This window comes from Xenopus tropicalis, chromosome 5, assembly GCF_000004195.4.
Source record: "Xenopus tropicalis strain Nigerian chromosome 5, UCB_Xtro_10.0, whole genome shotgun sequence".
Classification (NCBI taxonomy): domain Eukaryota; kingdom Metazoa; phylum Chordata; class Amphibia; order Anura; family Pipidae; genus Xenopus; species Xenopus tropicalis.
Genome location: NC_030681.2, coordinates 48,647,687 through 48,665,776, shown reverse-complemented (window position 1 = coordinate 48,665,776; position 18,090 = coordinate 48,647,687). Strand labels below are relative to the sequence as shown.

The following is an 18,090-nucleotide window of genomic DNA, read 5'->3' as shown; positions in this document are numbered from 1 at the left end:
CATGATAGTTACCCTTTAGGGCAGTGGTTTAAATAAGATGATTATCGATTACAGCCATTTAAGAACCTGGATACAGAACAATTTAACTAGTAATGTTACTAAAAATCTATCCCTAAGAGCTAAAAGATATAAGTAAAATCAATTAGAAAATGAATAATACATAATCAAATATTTGTATTAATTAAGCTTTCTGTTCAATAGCAAGAGGCATTAAATTATTTCTAATAGCTAGATAACTAGAAATTACTGGGCCTCACAGCAAAATCATTTTAGGGCCCCCCCATAACTATGGAAACAAGCCATTTTCCATGAAACAGTCAGTGCCACATTGAGCCCCTTTATACCTCTAAAGCCACGTAGCAACAGCAGGGTCTGCTTGCTCTATAGCTATGCCCCTGAATTTTACCTGGCCAAGTTATCCCACTCTGTGGCAAGCTTCTCAAGGAAAACATCTACTATGTTCAAACGTTCATGGTAATCTCGTGTCCTCTGAAGATCCTCCTCCCTCTGTAGTAGAAGATTGTTTGCTTGAAAGCAGAAATCTAACCATTTATTGCTTAGTTGTCCAATTTCTACATGCTCTGGTGATTCCTGACCATTTGTTAATTTATTTACTTTTTCAGTTAAAAATGTGATCTTGTGTTGCTTTGACTGGAGTTTCTGATTAAAATCCTGGAGGAATATAAAATTGGAGACATGAGAACAAGGTTCACAATATCACCATGATGTTCAAATCCCCATCATCGAGATCCCTTAAGTATATCACCATATATTAGGAATGACAAAAATTTTAACTACTACTTTTGTGACAGGAAAATAAAGGGACTGAATGGTGAAAAGTGCAATTTCAAAAGTAAATTGATATGATTTTTAACAACAATGCCAAGTCTTCCCATGTGGGAAGCTGCAACTGTGCCAAATGTTTCAATCTGAGTTCAGATGCACTTGTGGTTGTAAATGAGCGTCATTTGCACCCTAAACTGCAACAATTTTGTCAGTTCAGCCAACATTCCAAATTAAAATTCACTTTAACCACAGAAAAACGATTTATATCAGATGCACGATGAACATGGTTAAATGCATACACTTGACTAAGCAATGGTTTCTTTGTACCTTCATTTGTGAGACCATATTTTGGGCAAGTTTAATCTCCAGCTCAGCCCGTCTGCGCTTCATATTTTGCAGCTGTTGACCTGCATCCTGGAAATATGCTTGTAGCTCTGCCTTTATTTGCATAACTTCTTCCCAACCACTGGTCAGTTCCTGGGACTGTATCATCCTTTGCTCAATCTGTTAAAGAACATTTTATATCAAATGAGATGAATGGATTTTCCAGTGCCATACCTAAGGTTTAAGGTGCCCAAGGCAAGCAAGCCTGAATCCCTCAGACTTACAGAAAGACTGAAACTAGGGGAAGGCAGATGTAACAGGTACATGCCCAGAGCCCCCCACCATTGCACCCTGGGCATGCCCCTTTAATGCCTACCTCTAATTTGGCCCTGGGATTTTCTATTTCAGGGGTGTCAAACTCAATCACATAAGGGGGCTGAAATTTAAAACACAGGCTAAGTCGCGGGCCGATTTTTTTTAGTTACTATGTGAGGAGAATGGAAATTGATTATGCTGTATGGTCAGACACACTCACCAAGGGCCACATAAAACAGCCAGGGCCATTTTACGGTACAAGCAAACACATTCCCCCCTCCCTCACTGCCCAGTGTTTCCCACAGGCTGGTACAGAAGGTGGCAGGACTGCATGCCATATTTGCAAAAGTGCACAGTTCTATTGGCTTCTAGAAAACCTAATCTCTTCGGGTGGGGGAGGCATATAAAAACCTTAAAGCACACAAACTTTATTATAATATGGCAGCATTTAGGTTTTTGAATGCTTGAAACTATAATACAAATAAAAGTCCATTTGGTGATACTTTCTTCTTCTTTTTAGAAGCATAGCCACAAATTATACATTACATGTGGAGGAAGGCAAGACATGTCTTCTAGCTGATTTTGTGCCAAGTGAATAGCACAGTATATCTAGCTTTAAAGGTACCAAATCTCTTTATAGTTTACTGCCTATAGAAAACAGTCTAGAGGTAACTAAATTCATTTCTGTTTACAGGTGTTGTACATTAAATAATCCTGATATATAAGCCCTATGAACATCTCACTGTCCCACTGCTCACTTCAAGTGATGGCAGTATTCCTCCAATGTCGTCTAACATGACTGCCTGCAAAGTTCCCTCTAATTTCTTCTTGGCTGTGTGCGCCAAAAAAACATTTTTGTGTGCACTTTTTAAAACAATGTGCACACTTAAGAAAAACTGGTGTGCACAATACAAAATTATGCGTTTTAACGCAAAATTCCTTGTGCGCAACACAATTTCTTGTGTGCGCTGGTCTCAAAATAAGTGTGTGCATGCATGAGTGCACAGCTTAAAGGGAATATTGCTGCACTGGTGCATGGATCCTGACAGCCTGGCTGATTTTCACACACTGATATGCTGGAACCAGCAGGGGCAGCCAAATAAAATGGCTTGTAGAAAGTAAACAGAGGTGTGGTGTGTTGGGGATCCCTTTATACAGGACTGCTTTACACAGAAATTTTTATAGGTGTATTGATTTGTAGAGGCAACCCTGCTGAAAACTGAACTATACCCAATAAGCAGACACTGATAAGGATTTACATTCATATTCTGGAACTGCACAAGCGCAAAAGAAAGAAGAAATGATCGGCATAAAGTTCTTATACACTGTGCTACATCTCTGATGGCAATCCTGTTTCTCACTCTATACAAAAAAATATATAGGAAGTGAAACACTCACTGTCTGTTTTGTCTGCTGGATATCTATTGCTGCATTCTTCACAGTGACATCTGACAAGTCACACGCAGTGCACAAAAGATCCAAGTAGGTGTTTGCTTGCTCCTGTAGAGTTCTGTAATGCTTTGCCTGAGAAAACCCATCAAATGCACTTTTTAATCTTTGCTTTATATTTATAAAGTTACATTGCATTACAAAATGTAACAGAGAGTTGTTTAGGCTTATTGGAAACTTCTTGCTTAAAGTGAATCCGTTATTACTTTTAATTAATATATATTTATCAAGTGACTCTTTGTCTTTAAGCAGGGCTTGGATGATTTCCTGAACAAGTTTAATATCCAAGGCTATTGTGATAAAATAATTTACATTTAGTAGTGATGTTGGTATATATAGTTTATGTATGTGAGTGTATAGATAGGTCAGTATGGGTCTATGTGTGTAATTGATGGACTTGGTCTTTTTTCAACCTGCTTATATTAATTAATTAATAATTTTAATATTAATAATTTAATCAACTATGACATGGTAAACATTACAATTGCTATATAAAGTCATTGCCTAGATATGTTATATGATGCACATTACCTGCTTTGTTGCTTCAGCCAGACTGAGCGGAGCCTTAATACCGAATTTTATCTCAGGTTGTACAGCAGAGAACCAAGCCTGGCATTGCAGCAATGTATCCTGGTGGCTAACATGCTTCTGCAGTTCATTTTCCAAACTTAAATACACCTGCAATTTATGAATATGTCCATATTATTAGACAGCAAAGAGAAGAGAGAGCAGATGATTTCTTGTTTTCGCTTGTATATATTGGAACATGGCATTATTTCATTATCAATCTCCTACTGCTATTAAACCATGATACATATATACTGTTATGTAGTACTGTCAACAGGTTTGGGCTACATTAAGGAGAACAGGTAGACTGGCCAACAGGTTAACAATAAGTTAACTTACAAACGATGGGGCAGTTTACTACAACTCTAACTTTTCTCATTTTTATCTTTTTAAAAACACAATAAACTAATTTCCATGAATGTCTGACATTAACTAAAAGTCTGGACTGAATAAGTACATGCAGAAAAAGTACATGCAGAAAAAGTACATGCAGAAAAGTCGCAAAACAACAACAAAAAAAAAATCACTTAAAAAATCCGAAAACCTCTAAAGTTTAGAAGCAAATAGAGATTGTCCAGGGAAGGAAAGAGACCTCTGCCATTGACTTCTACATGGTCTTGACAAGTTTTAGTTGGTGAAATTGTTGGATTCAGATTTTTAGCTGTTTTGTTGCATAGTACATCTCAAAAAAGTCACAACTTTTTTTCTGTGACTAAAAAAATCCAAATCGCCAAAAACAAAAAATACGACCATTAGTAAATGCCCCCCTAAGTTTGATGTTTTTCTAGTTTCCCAACTCTGAGTACAGCCCTTGCCTTATTTCCCCAAAACAATAGTATATGGTTTTTTTTTCTCACCGACTCAGTTTTATGCAATAAATTTAAAAGTTTACATTTCAGGAATACTTACTCTTTGAACAGTGCTACAGATGGCTGAGTAGCTATCTCTAATCCCCTGTAAATGGGCTTGTATGCTCTGCTTAAACTTTGCCTGCAGATGTTCCGCACAATAAAAAACCAACTTGTCTCCTTTGCTTTTAAGACTGTTCAGGCGCTCCTCAAATCCAGCAATCTCCTCCATCATGGCCTGTCACAATGTAAAGTTCATGAGAAACTGATGCTGTTTAGAGTGTACTGATTACATGTGCTGTTCTTGGATACATAAGAAGCATTGCATTTAAAATGAAATTCTAAATATAATTATTTTATTTTATTTTCATAACACATAAACCACAGACTAATTTGCTTAAAGAACCCATTTGCAGTCCAGAATTTGGTCAAATATCCTGACCAATTTACCTTAATACAGGGTTACAGCCAAACAATATAGTTATAACAGTCACCCTGCTGTAGCTCCTGGAGCATTAAGGAAACCACAAATACCAACTTGAACTAAATTACACCATAGCTGATATGCAGACTGGATCCCACCATTCACTGTTTTTTCTAAACCACAAAGAGACCCACAGTCTCCAGGGATACCCCACTTAAAGGAAATCTATACCCTCAGAACTAATACTTAAACAACAAATAATGTATATCATATAAGTGGCCTATTAAAGAATCTTACCAAACTGGAATATTATATATATATATATATATATCAGTAAATATTGTCTTTTTACATCTTTTCCCCTTGAGCCACTATGTTGTGATGGGCTGTGTTCTCCCTCAGAGATCATTTGATCAGTGTGCTGTATGCTGTTTTACTGATATATGAATGAATTTAAAGAATGTATGTTTTGAAATACTAATTTACACTCAAAAACAGTTTTCTTTATTTCCTGAGGCCAGTTACAAACATATGATAAAATATTGGATTTGGAAAAAAGAATAAACTAATCTTAAGTAATACATCTAAACTAATACTATTTTACAAAAATCAAAAACAGCATTACCTTGTGATTTGCCAGTTGCTGTGTTATTATTTCCAAGTTGCCACTTTCCATCAGGTCTGGTGCCACTAGCCTGCTGGACATCTGCAGCAGCCACTTCTCCACATCTTGCAGTTCACAGTTATACTCATCATGTTCCTTCACACTTTCCTCAAGATCTGCTACAGTTGTCTTGTGCATACACAAAGGCAGAAACACAAAACTAAGGTTCAGCAGTCATTGGTAAAACGTAACATATCATATTTCACGGCATTTCTTTTGTAACAGCCACTGGTTAAGGAACCAGTGGAAATATTTTTACTTTGTCTTTTTTTTTTTTTTTTGTAAGGCCAATCAAAATCAATCCCTAGAGCACTAATGGTGGGTACCAAGTGACCAAAAACTATTTGCATTCAAATAAATGGAAAGTGGTCAGGGCAGTAGCCCCTACAATCAGAATCACAGTCAGATCTGGGCAGTAGCTAGCCGGACGCACCTAAGCAACCTGACCAGCAACCTCTCCCTCTCCCCCATGCAGTAACGACCCATGGGATGGGGGGGGGGGGGGCAGCATACAGAGGGGCATGTGTCCTGTGAATGTGCCTCTTCTGCCTACCCTTAGTTCTGTTTCTGCCTACAAATAAGGATCAAAACACTGAATGTGCCTTAAATTGCTAAAATCCTTAAGCCTTTTCTCTTTGTGGGATTTTGAAATATAAGGGAAAGTACAACAATAATGTATATAGAACAAAAGTTTCCAAAAAATCTTACCTTGACTAAGATGCACAGCTCCTGAAAGTCTTTTTGTAGCTTTTGAATTCTTTCTCCTATAGTACTGTCAAAGGTCACACCTATCAAGGCTTCACCTTTTTCAATGACCAGTTTAATTGATGGTTCATGAGAGAAAACTGTCTGTTGTATTGACTATGAAAATAAAAAAGCAGGTTTGGGTTTACAATTATCATATACTTTTTTTTAAAATAACTAACTAATTTTCCCCCATATGTAACAAATGTAACAAATATGTATCAAATCCCGGGAGCAGTAACCCATAGTAACCAATAATGTTTGCTTTTAAAAAGGTGACCAGTAAATGCTACCTGCTGATTGGTTGCTATGGGTTAGTGCTCCTGGCCAAAATTATTGGCTTTTATTACGTAACCACCGTAATTTCTAATATGAATTTTTATTTTTAAAAAACATCGCAAGTATATTACAGATAATCATTTTACACTTCATTGACATAAATGACTTTGGAATGACAGCTATCATCCCTATTATTCTAGACACCCAGACAAAAGTAAAGATATGTATATTACCTTGTACTTAGCCAGCTGGGCCTTCTTTTCATACAGTTCTGTTTTGGGTTCTACAGAAGTCTGCAGAATTGCTTGGAATTCAGAGAGCCATTGTGCCTGCTGCCTATATTTGTCTGAGAATTCCTTTGCTAGGTGGAAAGTCTTTTCTAATGCTGTATGCTCTCTTCTAATTGAATATGTCAGTTCTTCCTGCCTTTGCACGTGACTGTTTATCTCCGTCTCCAATTGGTCTGCCTCTGTGCTTTCCAAATACTTGAGAACTCTTTCTCCTTTTTCACGAGCTGATTTCAGCAGACTCTGGCCCGCATCCATGTCACTCAGCAGAAACTAAACAAATACATGTTATAAAATGTACATCAAATACAGAACAAAAAAGATGTTTGTTATGTTTATTGCATTGTATGTAAAAATAAATGATAATTTATAGCTCTAATTATGCTACAATCACCAGCTACATCACTTCTTTTGCTTTATTTTTTATAACTTTTATATTATCCTTAGCAACTTTATAACTTCCCCATCTGGTCCGTGAATTGGGAAAAGGGAATCATTTATACAGTGCTTTTCTGAAAAGATACAACTATATGCAGAGGATATATAGTATTTTTTTCAGTGGGATTAAACGTGCTTTACAGCAAGCAAAACAACCATTATAGGAGCGCTACGTATGCTGGGACACAAGCAGGGTCACAAGGAGTTGCCAAAGGGAATCAAGCTAGGGTCTCTAGCATTAGATTCCACATCAATGGCTAATAACTTAACAGCTGGGCCAACTCCTCTTGGTCCTGTACAACACACACCTACCCAAAATATGGAGATATACCCAGGCTAGAATTTCTTGTTCTTACTCATACTACCAGCTGCACATTAGCACTGAATATAGACCAGTGCTGCAAATTGACATTGCATGTAGTACAAGTTGCTGGCACCAGAACACTATTTAGACTGTCCATGGGTACCATATGTACACCTCTTACTAGCATATCACACTGTTTTTAAGCACACGGTGCACTTATAGGTGAAAGGTGCATAACTGACACTACATGGGGCCCCTGCACTCAATGCCTTATGCAACAGGCATATGGGAGCAAAGTGGTCAGTTCCAGTAGTGTAGGGAGGTGCAGACGCTGCATGAATAGCAGTTTAATATAAATAACCAGCCCTGCACACTTACTTCCAAGTTCTTTTTTTTCTTCTCCATTGTGGTTTTATCCACTACACCAATATCTGATGTCAGCGTTAAGAATTTTCTCCGTGCCTCACCATACCAGTCTGCATAAGATCTGATAGCCACTTCTGACTCTTCTGCATATCTGAGCTCTTCTTCCAAAAATTTAATTTGTTCCTTAAAAAGTAGATTATTAAAATAAGGAAAAAGTGAATGAATGTAGTAATACAATAAATACAACTGCCAAAATGAGGTGGCTTAAAGGTGGTACAAAAAAGTAAAAAGTGGTGCAGAAAACTGTATTTCTGCACCACTTAAAAAACATTATAAACAGCCCCCAAATAACACATTATTTCATATATATATTCCATATCCATTTGTGGATCTGACACTGAACATTGCCCCTTTAAAACATTCAGTGAGGTGAGATAAATACATTTTAATTTCCTTCTTTTAAAAGGAAGTTTACACCCAGAAAATGATATGTTGATGATAAAACTGAATTTTCATATTGCATGTCTTCTAAAGAAAGACTGGTGCTGGTTGTGCATTTACCAGGATATGAAGGATGACGGCTTGGTAACGAGATGTGAGCATGGTTGCCAGGCTTCCCACTCTGCTGCTGCTCTTTCCTTCTTCTAAAACCCGCTGAGCCAGTGTTCCCACATCCTCCACCTCATCCTTGTACACCAAAACCTCATCATGCCATTTCTAAAGCATATGCAAGAATTAGAATCATTAAGGTAGAATTATTTTTGTTAATGATATACAGTCATTTTATCTATTCAAGTGAAGTTTATAAAGACTAAAAATGATAAGCCAAGCATAGTTGGATTTGACATGACATTCAGTGATATATACATTTACCTTCATTTGGTACAGCTGGGCCTCTTTTGTTGCTCTATCTGACTGACGACTTGTTCTTATGTTGACCTTTCCCTCTATGGATGTTAGCCATTGGTCAGTCTTTTGGAATTTACTTTCCATATGCTTCAGCTTGCTTAGGGTTGCATTAAGCTGGCTTCTTGTTTCTGCCAATCTTTGCTGATAAACTTGCCAGTCCTGCCTCAAGGATTCAAGCTCTCTTTCTTCCATTTGTGGAATACCCAAGGGTATAACTTCCTCTCTAGAGTGCAGTATTGCATTGAGTAAAGCCTGACCTTCTGCACAGCGCACCTGTAACTCCTACAAATAAGAGAGGTACCTTTAGTTATCATTAAGGAAGGAGGGGACAAAAATTGTGTTATTCAGTGTATTAATAATAAACTGGCATATAAATTTACGACTTATGGAAAAACTTTTTACATTAAAGGGGAAGGAAAGGCTAAGTCACTTAGGGGTGCCAAAATGTTAGGCACCCCCAAGTGACTTAGATCGCTTACCTTGTACCCTGGGCTGGTGCCCCTGTTAGGAGAAAAAAGCACCAACCCGAGGTACCTGTAGGAAGTGCTTCCTCCTTCCTTCGGCCGGCGCATGCGCAGTAGAGTGAAAAGCCGACTTTCTTGTTCGGCTTTTCACTCTACTGCGCATGTGCGACAAGGAAGGAGGAAGCGCTCGCTGCTACCCCGGGCTGGTGCTGTTCTCTCCGTACAGGGGCACCAGCCCAGGGTACAAGGTAAGCGATCTAAGTCACTTGGGAGTGCCTAACATTTTGGCACCCCCAAGTGACTTAGCCTTTCCTTCTCCTTTAAGCAGATGTTTGCCAAATGTATTGAATATGAAATGTACAATAAGTACATTTTGACCAAATATTTACTGTGTGAAATGTCATATTATCAGATATTTGTTGATAACTAGTTTTTGCGTTTCTAACAACATTTTTCTAAAAGAGCTCGTTGCCAGGCTTAGGTAACTGTTTCAAACCATATTATTACATTAAAAATCATGAAAAGGCTGCATAATTTTTTTAGATGGCGCCAAATATCATTATCATCATATTTGTTTCTGTAAGTTACCCACCCACTTAGATCTACAGGGCAGGGGCCTCCTTCCATTTGTTCCTTTAATACTTAGCACTAAGCGTAAATGGAATGTAAATGTATTTTGTATGCATCTTTTATTTTGCTGACCCGTTTGTTCTGTTAATGTATTGTACTGCAGTTTTGTGAGCGATATACAGTGAAAAATATAAACATATATATACATACAAGACTTTCTGTAATTACCTGCAACTCCCGAAGTGTGATTTCATGCCTTGGAGTATCTCCATCAAGATCCATATTGCAATTCAACTTTTCATTCTCCTGCTGCAGCCATTCTTCAAAAGCTTTAAGTCCTTGCTGATAATCCTGGTGGGCTCTGACTAGTTTATCCACTTTAAAAATTGCTTCCTAATAAATAATGAAACAAATGGCAAGTTTCAGTCCCTGCAGTCCCTTACTCCACCCTGCCGTGGAAACAGGGGTTGTAAATTCAATTAGCTAGCTGTATAGAGCTGCTTAAAACATGCTGAAGTTATATAAAAAAGAAATAATAAATCAATAAAAGAACCTGCTTTGGGGTTATTGAAATCAAAGGTGCAAAGTTGGCGCACATTGGATGAGTATTCAATAACACCAATGAAAACATTGTGATGTATACATTTTCTGTTGAGTTGGGATACTAGCACCATTCAGCATAACTATAATTACTCTAAGAAGACCCTGTAACTGGCTGAAATTTTGCTCATAGTTCTCTCTGTCCATAGCAATCAATATGGAACTTTTTTGGGTTAAGTACTGTTCTACAGAGCAGCAAAATCTGCAATCTCTCTGCTGTATGAACATGCAAATCTCTACAACAACTGTGGCTACACTACCAGACTATGATCTTCCACAAAGAAGATAGAAAAGGACAGTATGAGAATCTACTAGTATTTGTACTGTGATAGTACTGTAATTCCCTGCCATTTCTAATTTAATCTAGTGTACCTTGATTCATACTTATTTATTATTTACAGTAAAAATGTACATTTTCTCCCACAAAACCAAACACCTATGAATGGTATGACAATATATAGAAAAAAAAATAAAAAATATATTACCTTTGCTTTCTCTTTGAGAGTGCTGTAGTTTTCCTGAAGTTCCTGGAGCTCTAGCTGAGTGACATAATTCTCTGACATGCTGGCACCTTTCACCTCTATTTTCTCTAACAAGCTGCTATGGCTCAGAATTTCTTCATTCAGTAGCTGGTGACAATTTAATTACTTGTTATTTTATTTTACAGAATACAATAACATGCAGAGAATCTTAGATAAGACATTGCTTTCTCATTAAATGCAGATACTACAAAGCAAGGCATTGAGAGCTACAGTACAGTACACAGTTGCAATGCATTTGAAGATAGAAAAGAATGTTTCCAAATGATCTACTTACTGCACCATTTATAAAGATGAACAAGCCTACACACAAAAACTAGAAGACTGTGGGTTGCAAAATGTTTACATTTTATTACCCTTGATTTCTAAATACCCACAATTGGTATACAATACTCTAGGTACAGACTATGGGCATGCAGTCAATGTTTTAGGAAAAAAATCAGTAATGCAGCTGTATATCCTCTGTCAGTGCAAACAACAAAAATCAGTGTGGGAATGACTGAGGGCCACAAGGGGGCAGCAAAGGGCCATCTATGACCTATAAGCTGTCAGTTGGTTTGGTTGGAAAATATTTATATATTGCAAATATATATATCTTTGCACTTTACATATAGCTTACACACCTTTATTTTGCTCTGTGCTGCAGTTTTTTCCCTCAGTTCGGCATACTGCTTGACCATGTCATGAAGCCTCTCTTCTGCCCTTCCCATCCAGGTGGAAAACTGTCGGACATCATCTTGATAACTTGTCCATTTAGATAATGCGCCTTCAAGGTGACTGTGGAAGGTAAATTAAGTTACCACTTATCATTTAATTTAATGTCAGGTTTTTATTCCGTACTAATTCTAAGGTGGCCATACACGGGCCGATTCTAGCTTCCGATATCGGTCCCTTAGGCCGATTCGGCAGTTAATTGGCCCGTGTAGGGGCACTAACGACGGGCCTGCCCGACCGTTATCTGGCCTGAAATCGGGCAGATATCGATCGGTCAGGTTAAAAAATTTAGTCGGATCTGGGACCGCAACGGCTCGTTGATGTGGTCCCCGAACCTACTTTGCCTTTACCCGTTGTTATAATTTGAACCGAATTAGCCTGGATTCGGGATATCGGGAGAATATCTGCTTGCTTGGCGACATCGGTGTATGGCCACCTTAAGGCTGCGGGCACACTATGGACATTGTCTGATTTTCTCTGCTGATCTGTTTCTTTGCATAGCTACTATGAAAGGCATGGTGTTGGCTTTTCAACTGCTGCCTGTTTTTGGCCCAAAATCCACTCAGTGTAGCTGTACACAGGCTGATGCCATGCCAATCAGAGCAGCTTCACAAAGAAGCATTTCGGAGTTGATCCATTTTTCTCAGCCTGGGTAAAAAAACATGCTACATGTTTTTTCAGTTAACTTCTAGTATTGGTCTTTAATTTTATATAGTTTTTTTTCTTTTCCTTTCTGCTTTTTTCAGCTTTCAAATGGGGGTTACTGGCAGCCAAAACACTACTGCTCTGCAAAGCTAGATTTTTTTTATAGATATTAGATACTTGTTACTTGTTCTATTCTAACCCAAACCTATTCATCTTCCATTTTTTCATTCAAACTACTGTCTGGTGGTTAGGGTAAATTCGACCCAAGCAACCAGATAGATGCTGCCATTCCAAACTGCACCAATTACAAACTGTCTCCGAATTTTATTGTTTACCTCATACCACAAGTTAATTTAAAGGTGAACTACCCCTTCAAATATAAGATGCAACATGAATACTTAAATAGGGCAGATGTGATAATTACTGGCATAATGAATATAATACAATATAATAAAATACCAGCACACGGCTCATGCTACTACTTGGCTGTATCGCTCACTGGGGCTGTACACATGGGCCTCTTTAAATGGAGTAATCCATATTATCCCAGAAAACTACAGTACTAGGGTGTGAAAAATCAAAAAAATACTGTAATTGATACCTTTTACACTGTATGCATGATAACAAAAGTGATGCCCAGGTATTTTTCAAGTCTTGTAACTGATTCTGGATAGCAGGTGCCCCTTCTGGGGATGTATTCCTTACTACAGATTCGCCTCTGCTTAATAACATGTTCATCTCGATTTCCTTCTCCTGTTTCACCAGCAGCAAGGCCTACAAGATACACATTTCTATTAGACATCAGAGACATAAAAAGCTAGCTAAAGTGTCATGCAAATAACACCAAGTTAATATTATAGAACATCACTGAAACAAGGAGATTCAGCAGCAACATAAAACATCTGGGAGGAGAAATACAAGCACCCCGTGCCAGTTTTCTATAGCAACTTACCTCCAGTTTGGACATCCTACTGTCCAGGACACTTCTATCAGCAGTAGGATGGCAGTAAGACTGAAGCATGTGGATTGCTTCGGATATCCAGTCCTCAAGCTCAATCATTCCCTGGGAAAACTGTTGGTGTTCTGCAACAATTCTATCCATTCTTGACATTTTTTCCTAAAGGAAATAACAGAATGAATTACATATTTATTTGTGACACGGGAAGCCATATGTGTATTTATAGGCATTATATATAGAATATATTTCTCTGTCACTTTTAGCAGTTGTTATCTGGTAGGGTACAAAATAAATAGCTATCAAATACAAAAATAAAATGTACTACCATATGAAATAAAAGGCACTAGTTTACTCATGACTAGTAACCAAAGATAAGATATTTGCTTTTAAACAGGTGACATGTAATTGCTTCCTGTTGATTGGTTGCTATAGGTTACTGCTCCTGTCTTGCTACGCAAAGTTTCAAAGTTTCTGAATTCTGACTTCCTATCTGCATTTTTCATTTTTACAGTTTTTGAATTCTGACTTCCTAACTGCATGCCTTACTGCTAGAGTAATTAAAGGAGAAAGAAAGGTAAAAACTCAGTAAGCTTTATCAGAAAGGTCTATGTAAATACAGCCATAAGCACTCACAGAAACGCTGCACTGACTTCTCTGAAAAAAGATTAGTTGTGTCTGTAATTCCTGTGCCAGAGACATGCAGCTTTCTGTTCTCTGCTTTCTCCTGCTACCCCCTCCCTCAAGAATGCTAAGAACTTACTCCCCCCCCCCAGGAATGTGACTCTGAGCCAATCAGTAGGAAGCTGACTCATAGTCTTACTAACTGAGCATGTTCACTTGGTCTCCGTGTCTGTGCAGGAGTGAGGCATTATGGGAACTTTTTTTACACAGCTCAGCATTTTTCTTCCTGTTTGGCTTCAGATCTTCTGAAATATGGGGAGACTTAAGAGCACTATTGAGAGAACTGAAGGTATGCCTGCAGCTTGAGATTAACTCTTTACTAGCCTTTCCTTCTCCTTTATGCCCTAACAACTGTAGGTTAACATTCCATGCCTGACAGCTGCACAAACAAAAATGTTAATAATTCACACACAATGTTTTTTTTCCCTTTCATGGTTTATAGTGTTGGAATGATTTACCTTTCTCCTCTAGCTTTTTCCAGCTTTTAAACGGGGGTCACTGACAGTGGTATATAACTACAACAGACGGACTAGGCTGGCAGGAAACCGGGAAAAAAACCTACATGAGCCTGGGCCCTTGTAGATTCTGCAAACCCAGGCCTGAACACTAACTTAGCCCTCCACGCTCACCTCCTAAGAATGCAACAGGGCGTGCAAAATGGCAACGCGGCATGCATGTGCAGGAGCGGAGGAGGCGCGCCTGAGGGCTGGGAAGTTAGTGTGATGTGCCTATTGACTCAGGGTACTGAGGGAAACCTTAAGTTACCGTCTGGTCAGAAGGCAGCGGTAGCTCCAGGGTTCCCCTGCATTAATAGCTGCAAAAGCACCTGATTTGGAATGGACGGCAGAAAAGAACAGTGCTGCCTATAACTAAATGTAAGTACAAAAAGTGCATTTTAACGCAAGTAACTTTTAGGTTTCCTACAATTGTAGGGAAATAGTAGAGAAAAGAGCAAGTTGTCCACTGTGCGTGTGGACATAAATGACCCCTATACATGCATATATATATATAAAAGACATTATTACAGTTTAAAAACATTACAAATAAAAGCTTCAATGAAAGGTTAGCAAGTTGCATTTTCTATAGCTGCAGAAAGCACAGACAGTAGAGCATTACCTTAGTAAGACTGCTTAATGCTAAGTACTGAGCAGACAGCTGAGACCCCCTGTGTGCAAAGCTTTTGCAGGCAGACTGTCCTTCCCTCAGCTGCTGAGCCTTTTCCTTTAACCTGGTGATCTGTGGCTCGTGAGAGCTTATTTCTTCTAGGATAGACTGAAGAGCACAAGCACATTTCAAACAAAGAAGACACAAGCAACAAAATGCAGAGAGACAAAAAGCAGGGCAAAACTAATGCCTACTACATAATAAGGCCCACTACATACCTGTACAGGGTCATTTAACAGTGTAAATGATGCAGACCCTTCCATTTAAGGGTGTCTGTCCTACACTCATTCTCATGCCATCTTTGGTTGATTTAGTCTACAAATGAATGTATTTAATAGAGTCTAATATAAACGTACACAGTTGTTCCGTATAAAGCTGCCCCTACCAAGCCGACTGTTGACATTTGAATTGAGAATATTCTAATGCTCTGATTGGATACTAGCTGGCTCTTGCACGGTTCACTTTAAAGCAGCAGTCACACAGATAAACTGGGCACACCACAAAGAAAGAGCCAAAAGTAGCAAACAAAAGTAACAAACTTATCTGCGCTTTTTTGACTCCTGAAAATTTAATGGAAGAAAAAATACAGGGATTCATTTTCATTTAGTTTTACTGTTATTTTTCTCCTTTGAAGTTCTACATTTCTGATTTATTAAGCGGCACTTATGGACATATATACAAATATCCACATTTACAATTAGTACAGTAATTTATAAATAACAACACAATGATTATGGCATTATATACTGTTCTGAAAAAGAATAAGGTGCACATCTTACTCTCAGAAGCTGATAAGTTACATGCAGATAAATATACATTTTTTTAAAGAATTTAGGTTCAGAAACAAAGGTTAGCTCTCACTGCACATTCAACTGCACATTTGCATTCTTTGGGACCCATTCATTGAGCCTGTGCACTCATGGGATTGGCTGTGTGCAAATAAGAGGAGGTGCAAGGGAATGTCCAAGTGCCAATCCCATCCTGCTTCTCATTAGTACAGCTCTTCTGAATGCAAGCAGAACTGTATTCATGGAAAAGGTGCAGGTTTTTTTTCTATAGTTTAGAGCACACAGACCTGCGTCTAAAGATGTAACCTGTGGGGCAGATTGCAAAGGGCAAAAAACATGATGGTTTATTAAAAAAAAAAAATGGCAATGCTTTGGGCTTGAGACAGGGCTATGTTGCCTTTTTGTGACTCTAACTGTGACCCTTGGCAGGAGTGTTCAGTGCTCTGCACCCACCCAACCTACGATTATGCATAGTGGTAGTGGAGTTCAAATAAAAAGAGCCCTATGAAGACATGTTTCAGGCCAGATGGAATGAATAATGGTAGCATATAAAAAACAATGGCCGAAAGTCATTCCCCACAATTACCTGAAGCTTCTGCTGCTCTTTCTTTTTAGAAGGTAGGTCATGCAGACGGTTATTGCTGTCCCGTACTATCTTCTCTGTCGCACTAAGCCAGGTTTGAACTGGGTCAGCACTGGTTTCAAAATCTTTCATTTGGATCTGCAAATTCTGGAGAGTGAACATGATATTTCAATTCTGGTTCAATCATATTTACACTTAGCCTTCTAAATAAAGGATGTCAGAAAAGTACCCTTTCAGCTGCCTTAAATTCCCATTACCCTCAAACAGCCAGTGCTCACAATAGGAGTAATCCCTAATCTAGGCCTGTGATTTCCAGGTTAAACATACCAGCTACCAGTATGTAAATAAGAAAATATCATCAGATTTAACACATTAAGGAATGTAACCATTAGGGCAGTGGCACACAGGGAGATTAGTTGCCCTGCGAAAAATCTTAGTTAGTGGGTGACTAATCTCCTTGCAATGCCATCCCGCCGACAAGAATGTAAATCGCTGGTACGATGGCATACGCGTCACTACGATTTCCCAAAATTGCCCGAAGTTTCCTTGAGAGGCAACTTCAGAAAATTGTAACGTTGCATATGCCATCCAAATGGCAATTTACATTCTTGCCGTTGGGATGGAATTGTGGGGAGATTAGTTGGCCGTGGTAATGAAGATTTGTTCCAGGGCAACTAATCACCCCGTATGCCACTGCCCTTACTGGAAAGATATCAATTTAGACATAGGAAATACTGATTTGGCCTTGGCCTTGACTTTATAAAAACAATTATTTATTTTTAAAAAAGATTGAAAAAAGCAATTTGACAGTCAGGCCTTTTTAAATTTAGAACTAAATTCATCTAAATCAGACTAAATCTAAAATTACGTATTATTTGCATTTAAACAGATGACCAGTTAATGCTGTCTGATGATTGGTTACTTGTCCTTATTCAACAGCTATTTCATAACCCCTTTGAAGGCATACAGGTATAGGATCTGTTATCTGGAAACCCATTATCCAGAAAGCTTCGAATTATGGGAAGGCCATCTCCCATAGACTCCATTTTAATCAAATAATGTTAATTTCTAGAAGTGATTTCCTTTTTCTCTGTGATAATTAAACAGTACCTTGTACTTGATCCCAACTAAGATATAATTAATCCTTATTGGAAGCAAAACAATCCTATTAGGTTCCTTGAATTTTTAAATTCATTTTAGTAGACTTATGGTTTGGAGATCTGAATTAGATAAAGACGCCAGGAAAAACCCAGGTCCTAAGCATTCTGGATAACAGGTCCCATATCAAAATATTACCTCCAATGCTGATTCTTTTTGATGAAGAGAAGATATGAACCCCTTCCAGTCATCCTTTGCAGTAAGCATCTTCTGTCTTGTGACTTTAGCTTTCTCCTCTGTCAGTATACTGTACAAAAGCTCCCCCCTGGTCATCACTGTCTGAAGTTTGTGTTGGCCATTCTCACTTTCAGATAGGCACTCCTAATGGCATATACCATGAACAAAATCAATGATCATTCCAGAAAAAAATAAGTAAATATTATGTGGACCTGACCTATCTCTGACATCACTGAGGGGGCGGGACAGGTATGTGTCTATAAAGAGATGCTGCCAGAGCCAAGCCATGCTGCTGAAGTGTGGATGTCAGGCCCACACATCATTTATGTGGAAAACACAAATTAA

The 18,090-nt window shown here is 38.4% G+C and overlaps 1 protein-coding gene across 6 annotated transcripts in view; it reads right to left on the bottom strand.

Moving 5' to 3' along the window:
* Positions 1-18,090, bottom strand: part of syne1 (spectrin repeat containing, nuclear envelope 1) — a 244,378-nt gene that overhangs the window by 90,434 nt on the left and 135,854 nt on the right. For all 6 annotated transcript variants that reach the window (NM_001127037.2, XM_018093792.2, XM_018093789.2 and 3 more), the window contains exons 57-75: positions 17,707-17,889; positions 16,414-16,557; positions 14,992-15,147; positions 13,189-13,353; positions 12,838-13,010; positions 11,501-11,654; positions 10,824-10,967; positions 9,967-10,131; positions 8,669-8,986; positions 8,357-8,512; positions 7,808-7,978; positions 6,634-6,960; positions 6,086-6,238; positions 5,339-5,506; positions 4,351-4,527; positions 3,406-3,552; positions 2,824-2,949; positions 1,114-1,290; positions 407-672 (exon numbers count right to left, since the gene is read on the bottom strand). In NM_001127037.2, coding sequence (NP_001120509.2) covers positions 407-672; positions 1,114-1,290; positions 2,824-2,949; positions 3,406-3,552; positions 4,351-4,527; positions 5,339-5,506; positions 6,086-6,238; positions 6,634-6,960; positions 7,808-7,978; positions 8,357-8,512; positions 8,669-8,986; positions 9,967-10,131; positions 10,824-10,967; positions 11,501-11,654; positions 12,838-13,010; positions 13,189-13,353; positions 14,992-15,147; positions 16,414-16,557; positions 17,707-17,889 — 3,470 coding nt within the window. The remainder of the gene's footprint in view (positions 1-406; positions 673-1,113; positions 1,291-2,823; positions 2,950-3,405; positions 3,553-4,350; positions 4,528-5,338; positions 5,507-6,085; positions 6,239-6,633; positions 6,961-7,807; positions 7,979-8,356; positions 8,513-8,668; positions 8,987-9,966; positions 10,132-10,823; positions 10,968-11,500; positions 11,655-12,837; positions 13,011-13,188; positions 13,354-14,991; positions 15,148-16,413; positions 16,558-17,706; positions 17,890-18,090) is intronic.